The sequence below is a fragment of the Rhopalosiphum maidis genome, chromosome 4 (genome assembly GCF_003676215.2).
Source record: "Rhopalosiphum maidis isolate BTI-1 chromosome 4, ASM367621v3, whole genome shotgun sequence".
Classification (NCBI taxonomy): domain Eukaryota; kingdom Metazoa; phylum Arthropoda; class Insecta; order Hemiptera; family Aphididae; genus Rhopalosiphum; species Rhopalosiphum maidis.
Genome location: NC_040880.1, coordinates 43,306,595 through 43,323,341, shown reverse-complemented (window position 1 = coordinate 43,323,341; position 16,747 = coordinate 43,306,595). Strand labels below are relative to the sequence as shown.

Below are 16,747 nucleotides of genomic sequence, written 5' to 3'. Positions count from 1 at the left end.
ATTATACAATTTAGATAATTTTTACGTAATGCGTGTTTATATAATTCTGTGCATGTCATATTGATCATATTAAAAATATAAACAGCTGGTAATTATACCAGTGCTGAATACTTTTTGATAACAATTTAATAAACGGTAATATTTTGTCATCATATTTAAATTAACGCAATAACCATTGCCAGGTCATTAAATATCTCATTTTTAATAATAATGAATATTTAATTTATGCATAGTAATAAAGAATTATGCATCTTATTCTGAATAAAATAATTTTTGTATATTAATTATGATCAAATATGATAATTAAAATGTAATTTTTTATATTTTACTTTTGTCATTTCGTGATAAAGTCGGTAAAAAACAAAAACTTTTTTAACGACTATCTTGTTGAATGTAATATTATAGGTCAACGAATTTATGATTTATTTTTATTTTTCAATGTACTTTGACAGATTTTTCAAATGGTATTTAAAATTCAAATAAACAATAATTAATTGTTCGGTTACAATATATTATCACGAAAACAAAAATAAATATTTGTAAAGTACATGTTTGACGTTTATATGATTACAGAAACCAATAATGTTATATAGATATGTTAATAATATGTATAGGTATATATATAAGAAAAAAAGCACTTAAAAGCTAGTTTTTATGTAATTTAAAATAAACATTCGTGTTACTATTATCTTTGATGGTAAACGAGAATGTTTCTTTTAATCTTTATTAAAAAATTAAAGTAAATTTCATTCAAACACATAGTTTATATTATAAAATACAAGCTTTTAAAATGTAAAGACAACAATTTGTATTACACTATTACTTAATGGAGAATTTTTCTCCCTAACTTATAAAATAACCTTATTCGTTGTTTAAATTTAAACAATTTATAAATTTTGTAAATAATATATTATATACTCACTATACCTCTTTGTATAATATTAAATGACGAATTCATTAAAAATAGTACTTGAATAACTCTGTTTATTTATTATTATTAAAATAATAAAAAGCATTATTGTTTGTAACCTAAGAATAATATTAAATATTTATTCTCATGACAGTTTTTACAACTTTTTTCCTACCTATGTTAAAAAAAGCAAGTATATAGTTATAAGTTATAACCATATTAAAATTGTGGAACATAAATAATTGTTTATAAAAACTTATTTTTGACCTCTTTAATGATATATTATACGATACCCATCATACTTTTAGGCAAGTATCATTATAAACGCTAAATTACGAAAACTTTATCGTTAAAATATGTTATTAACTTTATTATACACCTACGTGCTTTCAAATAAAATTTATTATAAAAGAAATTGTTTTCTATAAATTATAAAAATAAAAAAAAGACCTCAAAATTTAGGCCTAAAAAAATTGTATCGTACAATTTCATTATTACCACCTATAACAAACTACTCCACTCAATACGGATTTAGCTATTAATTAGCGACTATTAAAGAGTAGATTTTCATTTTGCTATACCTTAACATAATAAGCGTATCCGGAGGGTTATTGGATTCCAGAATTTCCATAAGCACAAGACATTCCTGAAGATTTTTTTTTCGTACCCGGAAGCAATGAACATTTTCGTATAATGAGCAGGGAAACTGAGCATTTTTTACGACTTCGTCGTCGTAAAGATAAGAGCTTATATCTACACATATACTGCTTAATTCAATAAAACACAAAAGTGAGACTTAATAATATATTTATGGAAAAATGCACTCAGCGCATAGATACAGATAATAATATCAATCTAAACGTTACCTAAAATACCCATGTAAGTTTATTTAGCATCAAGGGAATAAACGAGAGTACTGTATTATAATGGAAGTTATAATTACATCAAACAGTGTACCTCAAAGGTCCTGTATATCACTTTAATTATCTATCTCTGTGACAAATCAATATATCAAAATGCGGTTATTATTTTTTTTCAACCGTAATAATTTATAAGAACTGTACGCCATTAATTTGAATTTTATTATAGATGATAACTGATACTGAAAAAATCCCATTTTAAAATTATATATGTATATGACATAATATATTGGGGTAGTATCATAGAGATATTTTTGGTGATACGTGAATTGTGGGATAGACTATATTATTATTATGTATGTATGAAATAAATAGTAAGCGAGTACATATAATATTTTATAGACTTTTATGTATATACCAAACAGTTTATACCAACTGTTACGCGTAGTGTAATATTCATGGTATTATATATAGATATAATGTTGTATTGTTGTTGTATAATATATTATACAGGTATGTGTACTTACATATTTGTCATATAAACTTAACACATTAAATTCGTATTCATTTCGCATATAATTAAAACGAAAACATCCTTTGATTTAGTTAATTTACGTTAACTCCCCTAGTCCCCTAAACCCGCGATCGTACTCGATAATATATTACAGTAGATTTATATAAAATATATCTATTACATACGGGCATATGAAACCCGCCCACACTGTCTATGCATTTAGCATTATGTATGTACGAACATATATCATTCGGATTACGGAATGATCTATTTAATATATTTTAATGTGTTTATATATTATTTACCTGACTATACTCATTTTCACAGGTCAATTTCTATATTTTTGAATTTATAATGTTCTGTATAATTTAAAATATTTATAAAACTATATTTTTATATATATAAAAAAAATGATTGATTATTAATAAATATTCAAAATAGATCAGACTACTGATACAAAAACTATTTATTGAATACTATCGTGGATAATATATTGTATTTACATCGACAAAGTATATTGTTCTTTTGATTGTGAAATGAAAAACTATGCAAAACTTCTATACGATAATAAATAATGAAAATTATATGTTTTTCGTCTAAATGTATTATTAAGTAAATTCGTACTTTTTAAAACTATCTAAAAACAATTTATTCAAAAATCGACTCGATAATTAATAATTTTTGTAACCAGTTATAAATAGAATATTGATGACCCCGTTTCGCATAGTATCTAACTTAATAATGCACAAATTCCGTAAACAGTAATATGATTATATATATATATATATACTTAAATGGAACGACATATTATAGTGTACGAGAATATAGTATAAATAAATATTATGTTTAAAGTTTATAAACGTCGTCTATATCCATATATAGTTGGATATATTATAATACACGATGATATTCAACAAGCATGCTCACCAAACTCGTTACTTGTTAGTTTATATATTGTTGTATCAACACAGGAAAATCCTTAATAGCATAAAAAAATATAAATACTTAAAAAAAATTACGGTTTTTAACTGCATGTACTTCGGAATCCCAAAAATAAGAATTCTTATAAATTAATTACTAAAAGAAATACGGAGGAGACGGTGAGCATACTTGTTGAACCATCTTGTTTATACAGAGTAAATCTTAAAGGGACGGCAATAATGCTCATTTAAATCGTCAAATCTTCCGACAGGTACACCCTTATATAGTATATAATAATAATAATAATAATAAACGGACGACGACGTTTATAATGTGAGCGTGTTTATTTTGACCAGATGACGGTTTTTCGAGTTGGGCACAGCGTTTAGGGCCCACACCTGCAGATAATTCACATTGTCCGTGAATATCTTCGTGACCGCCGGTAACAAATCATACGACTGCAACAGCACCTTGTGGTTCTCCGCCGCGACCGGTGCGGCGCCAGCGATCAAACTCAATCTATAATAATAATACTAATTTATTTAGCAAAACAGTGCAATTTTACAATATAAATAAAAATACATAAGCTGTATATTTCTTGTGCAATATTTTTTGTATTAAATCGCATCTGCATTGAAGTGTTTTGAGCATTGAAACACCCCCCCTTCATCACCTCAAAATCACATTTATGCAAAACATGTACGTACTTTATTATTCGATTTCATATTTGATTTTATCATTGTGAAGATTGGTGAACGGAGAGTGTGTAAAGTCCCCCATATGATATCTTAATTCACGAATATATATATTATATAACATTGTTATATATTCACCTGACGGCCACGAAATCTCTGGTGTACACATAGTTGAGACCACCCTGTATGTCGGCGTACAGCCCGCTCGAAACGCCCAGCTTGACGCCTTCCCAGCGCACTCGCAATCCGACCGGAAGCACGTCACCGTTCTGCAACGAAGACAATAATTTTCTAAGCAAATCTCTTTTCGTTTCGACTGCGATAGCGGTGACTAAAATTACTGTGTTTCCGTACGAATTAAACACGGATACGCCGCGCGGATGGCCTGTGCACGGGAATTAAACGAAGACACCGCGCGGATATTGTAATAATATAGGTACTAATGTACTATTAAAAAGGGGAAAAATAGTTATTATTTTATATAATACAGTATAATTATTAATTATACGAATGCGTTGTAATTTTAATTAAACGCGCGCGCGTAAACACAGTGTAGCGTTTCGTTGCTGTAATAAGCGTACCCGTATATTTACGCGATGCATTGTAGGTAAGTAGGTTTAGAGTGTTTAGACGGTTTAAACGATCGAACAAAGGATATGAGAGGAGGTATTATGTTATTAAACGAATAATAACTGAAATAACATTTTAGGGGAAGGCTTACTTTTTAATATATAACGGTATAACACATCTTATAACTATTTATTATTTGATTTCTTTAAAAGACATATTTTATTAATAGGTAGTGCACAATATTACCGTAAGTCTTTTTAATTTATAATAAATAAATAACTTTAAAACAATAGAATTGTTTTTTTTAACATTATTATTAATGAAAACGAGACAACAATTTCATTGTTGTAAATTTCTTTTTAAATATGATCTACAACTAAATAAAACCTATTTGATGTTCTTAACCTCAATTTTTTTTTTTTTAACATACTCTTATGGCCCGAAGACTTTCTTTTACGCGTTGATCCTCACAAGTCGTCAATCAACGGTTGACGAACTTGTTTAATAAAATGCTATAGACATTATGTACACTAAATATATATATAATTTTTTAAATTGTATATAATCAATGGTATTTGTTTGTTGTGGTAACCTGTAATAATTTATAAACATTTAGATAAACAAATTACGACTTATTTTTTTCAAGTCTTCCAAAATAATATCAATGCAGGTATCCTGCTATGTGTATATTATAATTGTTCTTTGTTATTCTTGGATTCCAAAATATAATTTTTCCAAGACAGTCATTCCAGACTTCACTTAATAATTAGTTCAAACAGATAAACGACAAAAACTCGACAAAGGTGATCCGCCCTCGGCCCTACCACAAATCCCATTATTCCGCATTAGGCACATTTTTCGGTCATCGCGCATTTCGTATGGACGGGTTTAATATTTATACGATCTAGCGCATATACCTTTACGTTAGGCGTAACGTAAGAGGTGAGATTCCGAAGTTCCTTGAACGAAGCCGTGTACAAATCATGTGAGCGCTTTGACGTCAAGTACACAGACGACTGTAGCTTGGAGACAGCTATGCATTCTGCAGGAACATCCTGGTAGATTTCCGGTCTGCGGTAATCCTGTATAACTGCGCTACCGTAGTTCTGGACGTGTAGTAATGCGATCATGTACCAAATGTTTCGGTCCGGGTCTAATACCGCGATACGTCCGCCGTGCGCATCACCCACGTACACCCTCGTCTCACCTTTGAACGGTCTCGCATCTACCACCAGCGTGGCAAGTCTCGATCCGTTGAGCCCGCCAAGTTCTACTGATTGTATCTGTGTGACAACAATAACAACCTGATAATATTTCTATAGTATTATGAGTATTATGTATATTAGCTAACAGAAAGGTTTATGGTATTCTAAATGCCCAATTAACCAATTAACATAATTTGTTTTTCATCTCACGTTTTCATATTATAATTTATTAAAAAAAGCCGCTAAGAAACACGAAAAACGCTATAATATTTCCAACACACCCGTTTTTCATAATTGTATTGAATTTGGTACTTTTGTCACAATTTAAAATATGAAACTTGTGCTGATTATTTATAATATTATTATTAAGCAAATAAATGAACATTTTGTGCTTAGGATATTAGTAGTGTTCGTTTTGATTCATAAAATATTAAATTCACAACTTATTTTTGCTAACTGCTCAGAATCGTTTTTATACTTTGTATACTAATTACAAAAAAATAAAAAAGATTGTGACTGACTTTTGAATTATTTAATGTAACTTAAAGACTATCTAAATAATTTCATATCAGTTGTAATATGATTTATATTTAGTCATATAATGTTATTTTATTTTTACATTAAAAAAAAAATTATTCCAATCTAGTACAGACTTTTGAAAATATCCACCCAATTTTATTTTGCGTATGTCCCTGTAATATTAATCTGGCGAATAATGTAATCGACCCAATTAACCGCGATGTCAGCGTAATAATATTTACCACGTATATACGTACACATTTGTAAGACTTCAGGTCATAAACGATAATTTTCGGTTGACAGTTGTCGTATCCGCTGTCCAACACGTACAGGTGCCCTCTAAATTTGTCCAAGTCGACGGCAACAGCCGATTGAACACGGCGACAGTCGTAGAGTGTCTGTTTTAACGGGAAATACAAAACGGTGTGATCAGTCAATCCCAGGCAAGACGAAAATCCTCCCACACTATCCCACACCCACAATCATCTAATTCTATTATATCCCCAAAACATGTATAATATCGTACAGTAGGATGCTTTCAAACGCAATAGGATATTAAAACGAGATATTATATTATTACATTTTACGCCCACGCGCTCGCGTTTGATGTTTGAAGCTATGCATAATATTTCTGTAAATTAGCTGTAAATACGTTAAATTGAGACCGTGTGCGGGTGCGGTGGTAGATGAACTATCTAGTTCGAGCATCAGTAGAGTTTATTGAAATATTTTTCTTCAAGTTCATAAACCGAATTAAATTCAACACACAAAAGGTTCCTAATTAAATATTCGCCTAGAGCGTTATTCTATCTGTACGCGATAATGCACTACATGTATATACACAAATATATTATATATTTTAATGGGTTTTCATCGAGTGTACTAGTAAAGTTGATGTCGGTACATAGCTGTTGTGTATTTCGTATTTTCACACAACTGTATATAATATAGCTTTAGAGACGACGATGAATAATAATAATATTCATATTATAATATTACTTATTAGTTCAAACGGCAAATATTATATAAATTTAATTGAAAACACCTGGAGGCGCTTATAACGGATGTTATTATTTTTTTATTTGTGGGACATCAACCAGATATTATATAGTATCACATTATTAGATTAGGTATACTTTACTCGTGCCGCTTTTACATGATCTATCGCTGTTATCGGTCTTAATATTAAAATAAATTTATCACTAATATAATAATTACTTATAGCATAATATTTTTTAGCGTTCTATACTCAGCACATAAAAAAATAGAGTGGAGTTTTTTTTTTTTACAAAAATGAATTCAATGTTTTGAAGTTGATTAATGAGGTTTAGAGCAAATTAACATTTATTATAAATGAAAAATAAAATTAAAACAAGTATTACTATCGGTCTTTAATGAACATAGTGATAAATTAATTTTGAAAGTTCTTATCGGAATATTCAAAAGGATTACTATACACAGCCAATAATACAGTAATAAATATATAAATAAATGGAGATTACTGCTTCGGAACCAAGTCCTAAAGGATATATTCAATGCCTAATTCGTACTTAATCGTTCTTGGAAATTGTTTCGCACTTAAATAAATAAACTTATTTAATTTAAATACTTCATATTATATAATTATGATTTAACGAAGAATTTTGAGATTTCTAAAGAAATTAAAAAAAATAAAAATACGCTGCCGGTCAAATCGATTTGGTATGATCAATACACACAATTTATCACAAATTATCTTACGCAATATTGACGATTTTATCATTTGTTATTTTATGTATATATATATATATATATATATGAATGTATCCACAATCATCATTATAGAAATGTTATTGTGTTTATAGGGCCGGGTCATGGACACCAAGAGTAACATCTGTTTCGTGACAGACATCGAAGGTCGATATGTGTTTACAATGTGACCCCGGTGGATGTGAGTTTTATAGTCCTGAGAGTAGGTATACACATTATTTATAGGTAGGTATGTACACAGTGTACGTAGGTAGATCGTAGGGCGTAGGTATATATACATAGGGATACTATCGCCTAGATTCGGCTAGAAGAAAAACAGAAGAGTGCTGAGAAAGAAGAAAAAAATATCCTACAAAACAAGTTTTTTTCGCCGATACGATCAATGAGGTTATATATATACACACATACACAAATATAATATTTTTAAACGAATGGCGAACGCAATATACAAATATTCATACTTTTTTTGATTGATATACGATTATCGTGTTATTGTGGTCGCAAAAATACGGACGCCCCCAAAATTATTTCAACCGATTTGGCCTTTTATCATCTCTTCGTAATTACAAAAGACGTCGTCACGAGAGTCAGTTCTAAAAATATACACAACAAATCCATTTAAATAATATAATATATTATTCTACTATTCTATACAAATCAAACGCCGAGCGAAAGGTGCGCGCATCGTGAAAACGTCACACCACAAAATAATAACTATAATAATAATAATAATAATCGAACTATAATACTACTTTCTCACAGATAGCAATATGCCCTTCGAACTCAAATAGCGTGCTTTATATAATATATATATATATATATAGATGCACAATACACATCTCATCTATTATATATAGGTTATAACTTATAATAATAATAATTGGGTAGATCCCATCGAAAGATACGAAAAGTGTAGTGCGGTCGTCGGTGTGGCTCATTTGCAGACGAATAATATATAAATATATAAAAATCGCGAATTCGACGCTACAACATTACGTCAATACCTCTGTATCAGAATTTGGAAACGCGCTCATTTGTCGCTCTCGTTTATTCGACAACGACGGTTTTCGATCCGACTCCGGGACGCAGGTGATACCTATAATAATAGTAATAATGAAAGCTAGTAATTAAAATATATTAGAACAATGGCGTCATTTCAATTTTAATAAAGAGAGGAAAAATTACATCCAGCCCGTATAAAAAATCAATATTCGTCCTACTTGCAACCTTTTTGACTTTGATTTAACTAAGTATGATCTTCCTATTAGTTAAAAAAATACATAATTGTCATAATTAATACATGAACTTTAATATATTTAAGTCTATAGATAATAGGTATAATATTATGTATTTCACAATAATTGTACTGAATAACATTATATATTTTATAATATAACTATATGTCTAACTATAATCTAGGAAAAATAATTTAAAATGGTAAGAAAAAAAAACATGTTTGAGTAATAAATAATATAATAAGTATCTAAATCCCGATAGTAAATTGTGTCAAACTCACAAACAATCCACCAGTATGGTTGATTTCAAAGTTAAAAGGAAGCAAATGCCCCACTTTTTTACCATTCCACCAAATTGCATTAATAAAAATACGTTATAATACTTTTATCACCATCACGGATATAAATAAGTCAATGATAAGGTAGATATATTCGTCTATCAGGTGTTCTGCCATCTAATTTCTGCAAATGAAACAATACCTTTAAATCATTGGAAATAGTTTATAAAGTTTTTGTTCCTCAAAGTCTAGACAATAGCAAATATTAGACCAGTAAAATATAATACATTTAACCACCCACATCACAATATCTTAACTAATTCTCAAAATGACAATTCTTTAAAAACTGCATTATTTTTACGAAGTTTTTTGTTTATACTGTCGCGTACCTGCGTGTTATTAAATACGGCAGTCGAGGTCAGAAAGAAATATTTAAATATTTAAATATTATTTTAATGAGTATCTAAAAAGTGTTTAATACTATGCCTAAATATTAAATCGTAGTATGTCACGTATTTTGTAAGTTATAATTTGTACGTATACAAATGTGACTATGGTAAAGACGGTAAAGTACAAATAATTAGTTACGTTTTACGTTTAACGATATTTTACCGATATATTCATTTATCTCATAATTAATGATGAAGATCATCTGCGGAATTCTTAATAAATAAGTCGATTAGTCTACCATACGCTCATGCCTCCCCAATGACGATATAATAATATTATGATACAATAATAACGTAAAAATCATATAAAAAAAGCTATATGACCGTCGTTTGTTTGTTCGTGTTTGTGTATTTTAAACGAGACACTACAATACCACCGCCGACGTCAACTGTGTTATGTGTAAGTTTAAATTTGTGCCTACTGCCTACGTAAATGTGAAAGTATTTAAGACCATTTTCGGACACGACGCGTACTTATGTATATCGTACACAATATCGTCATAAGTATATAACGGAATAGAATTGAATTCGTTTCTTAACGTGTTTGTCGTATGGCCGGGACACAACGCCGTAATACGTAATAATAATAATAATAATAACAACAACAACAGCACACAGGTATATACGAACACAAACGAATACGAAACGCGAAGAATATAATATATAATAAAATATAATGGTGGAAGGAAAAAAAACAGCGAGAACCGTTTGCGTCTCGGGCATAGCAGAGGTTAAATCCAAAAAAGGAAACGAGCTGTGGCGGCGGCGGTTGTGCGCGTTATATAGCTCTCCCTCGCCCTTTGCTCACACACACAAACACACATTTATATATATAATGTGTATAATATACTATGCAGTTAAAACAACGTTTCGCGAGCATTTTAACTTCGTCGCCGTTTTTACAGCGCACAAACGCACACGTACACACACACACGCACGCATATAAACCACGCGCGGAGGGTAAGACTCGAGTTTGCGAAATTTTCCCGACCAATCGATTTCGGTGCGGTTAACGCTCGCACGCCGCGAATTCGCCTCCGCCCAGTCTGAGCGGGTGGCAGGTATATATATATATATATATATATATGGCAGGTAAATATATTTATACGTATATATATAATGTAATATACGCACGCAATATAGCGACTGCAGTGTTGCACGTGCGTCGTCACCGAGGCGGATGAATAATATAATAATGATTGGCGGGGTTGAGCGCGTATATTATTATTATTATAAGGGGCGAACTGTACTACAACGCTTGTTTGTCGAAAAAATTTTCTCGTTTTTCTCGAGTAATGACGACCGTATATACAGAATCTACCGAGTGCAGATCGCCGCGTTGATGTTTTTTTCATATAGATATGCATCAAATGTCGATATAAAAGCATCACGTGCGGGCCGATTCGATTCTTTAATATGTTACACATTTAGAATCGCCTCTCCAGTGTCGCTTTAAATATTTGACGACGTTTTTGATTCCACATAATATCCCTCTTATTGCATAATAATTAAATGATAACAATCCCACTTTTATGTGTATGGGCACACTTTTATTTATTATATAATAGCGATTGAACACGAACTTTAAAAGAATATTAATGAAATTAAATAAAATAATTTAAAAACTGATGTTTTAGAAATGAAATGGTTTTGAATTCTTGTTTTCTTAAAATGTTGTAAAACATAAAAAGTTTTTACTAAAAAACAAATTACAATTTTATCTTGTAAAATGTAAGGTAACACCCCTTCCCTTTACTCCCTACAAGACGTTGTATACTGACCCTATGTATATCGAGGGTCCGCTTAAATCCATTATTTCTACTCGATAAACCTTATCTGATAAGGTTTAACTAACACATTGTTTCACGCTCACATTGCCGGAAAATATTATAAAACGAGCACCAAAAATGCTACAAAAAGTATTATTATTACATAAATTCGTATTTGTTATGAAAATTATATCGACCGTGGAAAGACAATATTGTATGATAAATTACATAGTCCTCTCTCGCTTCTGTCTAATGTATAATGTATTGTTATAATTGAATAATATGATACAAGGAACATGAACATTACACATTATAATAATATATTATTGACTATTGTGGCCAAGCGTAGTATATAAAGTAGGTATATAACCCAAAAATATCGATTTTTTTTTCGTTTCCCTGTATAGTGGTATTAAATTTGTATTGGAGAGCCAACTGCTAAGTTATGTAAGCCACAACGCATGTATGTTTAACAAAAACATTTACATTTTACACGTCCCTTCTACACATTATACCTTAACCAAATCTAAGTATTCTTTACCACTAAAAAAAAAAAAAAAATTGAAACCCATTTTAAAATTGATAAGCAAACAAATGCGTAGTATCGTGCTTTTATAGAATTATAAAATAACGAATTTGTTTCTACTGTACTCTATATAACTTATTATTAAAACGTGTTTAATGTGGTGAAAAAATCGAATTATTGTTTATTAATATAGTAAGTACCTATAGGCTATTACTTATGAATTATGACATAAGTATATAACCACATATTTTAATTAAAAAACGAGTTCCTGTGACAATAATAGTTAATTGAATAATATTTATATTGTATATTATACTATATATATTAAAATATATTTCTTTTTTAGTACACGTATTATGGGGGCCGATTATTGACAACGAGGAAGTGGTCGGTGGCGGCTGGACGACCCGAGGCAATCGCACGGAGATAGAAAAGTCGTCCACCCGCGTGTTATAACGATTGCAATAACGACCGTTAAAAATGACTTAACTTTTAACCCGTTGACGACCTTGCGTGCGGCGCCGCGTTCGCATAATATGCGTTGTGGAGACGCTGTAAACGAACTAATAAGAGAGAAAGAGAGAGATCAGATGGAAAAAGTGATAGAAAAAAGTCCCGAGCGACTGATATATCATAGATATAATAATAATATAGTGTAATAATGAATATCAATATAGATGCTCGCGACGTTTGTTAGATAGGTACCTCTATTAAATGCATCATATATACAGGGTGTCCTCTTCGATTACTTCTTTCGACGTTTCTACGAATTAAAATAATAACTTTGACCATCGCGTTTATATTTTCAAAACCGTAACATCTACCAGTAAAATTGTAACAACACTCGAACGCGCCAAAGTGAATACTCAGATTTAATTGAATAATCAAATGTGAATTATGTATGTAGGGCCCAAACTTGTGTACGACATAATGTATGATCATGTTTAGGTTAGCCGCAACAGACTTAATGGCGCACTACTGTCACAACTCACGTAAATTATAGACGGTATTGTAAGTGTGTACCGCTACAACGACACAAGCCGGTACAAACACCCTGTACACGAATATTACATATTATGTGTATCACGACCGTCGTCCGCACGTAACGTACTAAATGTTGATACTTATTAATATAATAATATATAAAATAAAACTGCGCATTTCGCCCGGGAGACGTGTTATAATACTTTCGAATGGTTGCATATTATACGGTTTATATGTATATATATGTACAATATTATTATAACACAGGCGCGCGCACCGGGCACAAAGAAAACAAAATAGTAATAATAATAATAAATTATTACAAACTCGTTAACATCGCGAGCGCGGGTGAAAAGATCTGGGTATCTGGGTGAACGCAAACGACGGTCGTCATCATCGCCGTAGTCGTGTGTTGTGCTATTACTGGCCTATTAGCCTATTATACGCACTTATTAAATACAATAATATGTACATAATATTATTATATTACACATACGTCTACTATACTCTACTGTGATCCCCGCGTTTAACTTTCCGGTTGTTTTGTGCGACTGCAGCTGTAATAATATATTCGTGTCCTGCACGACACCCGCGCGACTTTGCGGGCTATAGACGGTATAGAATATATGAGACGTGGAGGGGATGATCGAAAAGAAAAAGTACATTATATTATAATGTAATGATATGGTTGGCATTATATATATATGTATATATGCAAGAAAGTCGGTAGGAAAGAACAAAAAAGTTCCCGGTGTACGCATAATAATATATTACTATATTATGTATTATACTCTATTATAAAAATCCTCTGATAAAAAATATATCATTGGTAACTAGGACTTAGGTAATATTATTGAAGCGCTGTCATGCCTATTTATTTAAAAAAAAAATTATAAAAAACGCAATAAATATTATGGTAAAATAAATTATTTTAACATACTTATATAGTATTTTATTTATAATTATTATGCACGAGAGTTGTTTATAACGTTTCTTCAATAGTCTATTATACAGGTGATCAATGAATCACGTTTATTGATTAGTTTTTCTTCGTGCTTGATGCTTGGATACAACATTAACGGTACCTAATAAATCTCGCACTAGATAAAAACAAATTTTCCTATATTAGTAATTTAATTACTAATAGTCTGAAGTATAAGTATCGTCTTTTATATTATTCCAATAATTTATCAAATTTTGATTTTTGTTTTGATTCACTAGCCAAATTAAAAAATAATTAATGATTATTATTATTAGATGATAATTTTTTTTTGTGTGTGTAGGTAAAATTTGTCTTAAGTTAAAACATATATATATATATTATTTTATAATTTTGTCTGTATTCATTACCCATTGGCCATTTGGGGTGCTAAATTTAATAAATAAATAATAAATATATACAATAACTATTACTACTCAAATAGAATCGATTATTTTATAAATACAATAAGAGAAAAATATTTTCCAATCATTTCGAACCTACTAGCAGTAATAGCTATTTATAGTATATACCTTTTGACTGTTTGAACACTATAGTTTTGTTATAATGAGATCAAGTTATAATTGAATTAAACTTTATGATTTAAAAGTCTAGTTCTATTTATATGGACTTTTAACCGATAGTATTATTTTTCACAGGGTCCTTTTTCTACCATAACAATAAATATAACCTATAGTGTACAGTGCCTGTATTATTGTTTCTGGCACAGTGAACCACCACAATGTCGACGGTTTGCCAAAAATTCGAAATTCCCTCCAAAATTATATTGTTATCAACTTATCGTTATTATTATTCGATTTTTAATTTATTATCTTTCTGTAACGCGTGAAAAAAACTTCTGCGTTTTCTGATTCTGTGATTAAATACCATGTAAACTAATTTTGATTTAGGTTCATTTGATTATACTATATAATATATTGTGTAATTTACGTTATCATGGCATTAATTATATACATACATAATATAGTATAAACTAAAATACTAAATTAACCGTTAACCTGTAATACCTAATAGCTAATACCTATCAATTTTTAAATGATTTATCGTTATATTAAATGTTATAATATTAAAATGCTCATAAAGTCATAACTCACTTTGAAATAAAAATACGAGTATCAATAAAAGCCTACGTAATGCCATAGATAATATTCTTACTTTAATTTTGATAACAGGTAAATTGATTTTAAATTAAAGATAACATAAAATGGGTTTCGTTGGACGCAAATTCGCTCTATTTTACGTTAATAAGACAGCTGATATAACACATGACGTATGACGTCCTCTTAATATAGAAAGTACGCATTGATAACAACAATCTTGGCACTACGAAAAATAATTTATTGTATTAGAAGTAGATGTGTAGAACTGATTAACTTCGGCAAAAATAAATGTGAAAAATCATACTACATGATTAACCGGCTGATGACTTCGTAGTACACACCAACGATTATGCAGATATAGAGGTATATATATGTATATTATGATTTTCGATTATATATACCTACAATAATAAGTACAATATACCGACAGGTACTAACGTATACTGTGTAATATAATACATTAATTTTATTAATACCTGAATACATCAGTCAACAGCCGCATTGGCCGCGGTTATAATAGGAAACGTTTAAAATGTTTGAGGTACATCAACACTTAGGTATATATATATATATTTATGTATACACCGGATATATAACGCGTACCTATATAGGTTCGTTTAACGTGTCCGCTCGAAACTAAATACATATATCATTATGTACAATACACTACCATAGATACCGTAATCGTAGTTACGATTGTTTTAGTAATTCTAAACTGCCCGTTATTATTTAGTTTTATATTATATTCTATGCGCGGAAAGACATGCCGCCGCCGCTGTATAATAATATTAATATAATATAACAAGAGCTATATCGTCCTGCCGGCCGTAGATAATTCGTGTTATAAACGGGTTGAGTATAAACGCACGTAGATGAATTTTTTCAAGTTTTCGATCCGGATTTAAAAATAAATATATGACGTGTAATATAGGTATATTATACCTAATACGAATTTCGGTAATTTCGGTACTGTTTCGATTTTTATTCGGATCGATTAAACACCGATCAGCTGCGAGAGAAAGAACGACTCGATAATTTTTAGCGCATTGCCAGCTGCTGGCGAGTATACATTATAATTTACCGTTATAGAGGTATAATCTACTGTTGTACACCTGCAGTGCGCGGGACGGCGGGCGATACCAATGCGCGCATAATTATTTAACACAATATTATATAAATGATATTAAACGAAGCGTGATGAGATTTTTACGAAATTATATATTCAGATCGGTTGCAACGTCGTCAACTGTGACTCGTATTACAGCGACCACCGTATAAAACACAGCGGCGCACACCGACGATTTCGACTGGAAATGTTTTTATTTTCCCAATAATTCTTCGGGATCGTATTTATAATAAATTATACGACCGCCGTAATGCCGGCCGTCTATATAACAATATCGCGTCTAATTTGGATCGTTCGAGAAAAATCGGTATTACCCGTAATCTCTGCGTATTATGTT

At 30.5% G+C, this 16,747-nt stretch overlaps 1 protein-coding gene across 2 annotated transcripts in view; it reads right to left on the bottom strand.

Moving 5' to 3' along the window:
- Positions 1–2,894: 2,894 nt before the first annotated feature.
- The window catches only part of LOC113558517, a 49,230-nt gene continuing 35,377 nt past the window's right edge, over positions 2,895–16,747 (bottom strand). For both annotated transcript variants that reach the window (XM_026963998.1, XM_026963999.1), the window contains exons 2-5: positions 6,452–6,592; positions 5,388–5,753; positions 4,039–4,169; positions 2,895–3,724 (exon numbers count right to left, since the gene is read on the bottom strand). In XM_026963998.1, the coding sequence (XP_026819799.1) occupies positions 3,532–3,724; positions 4,039–4,169; positions 5,388–5,753; positions 6,452–6,592 (831 nt within the window). In that variant the 3' untranslated portion in view covers positions 2,895–3,531. The remainder of the gene's footprint in view (positions 3,725–4,038; positions 4,170–5,387; positions 5,754–6,451; positions 6,593–16,747) is intronic.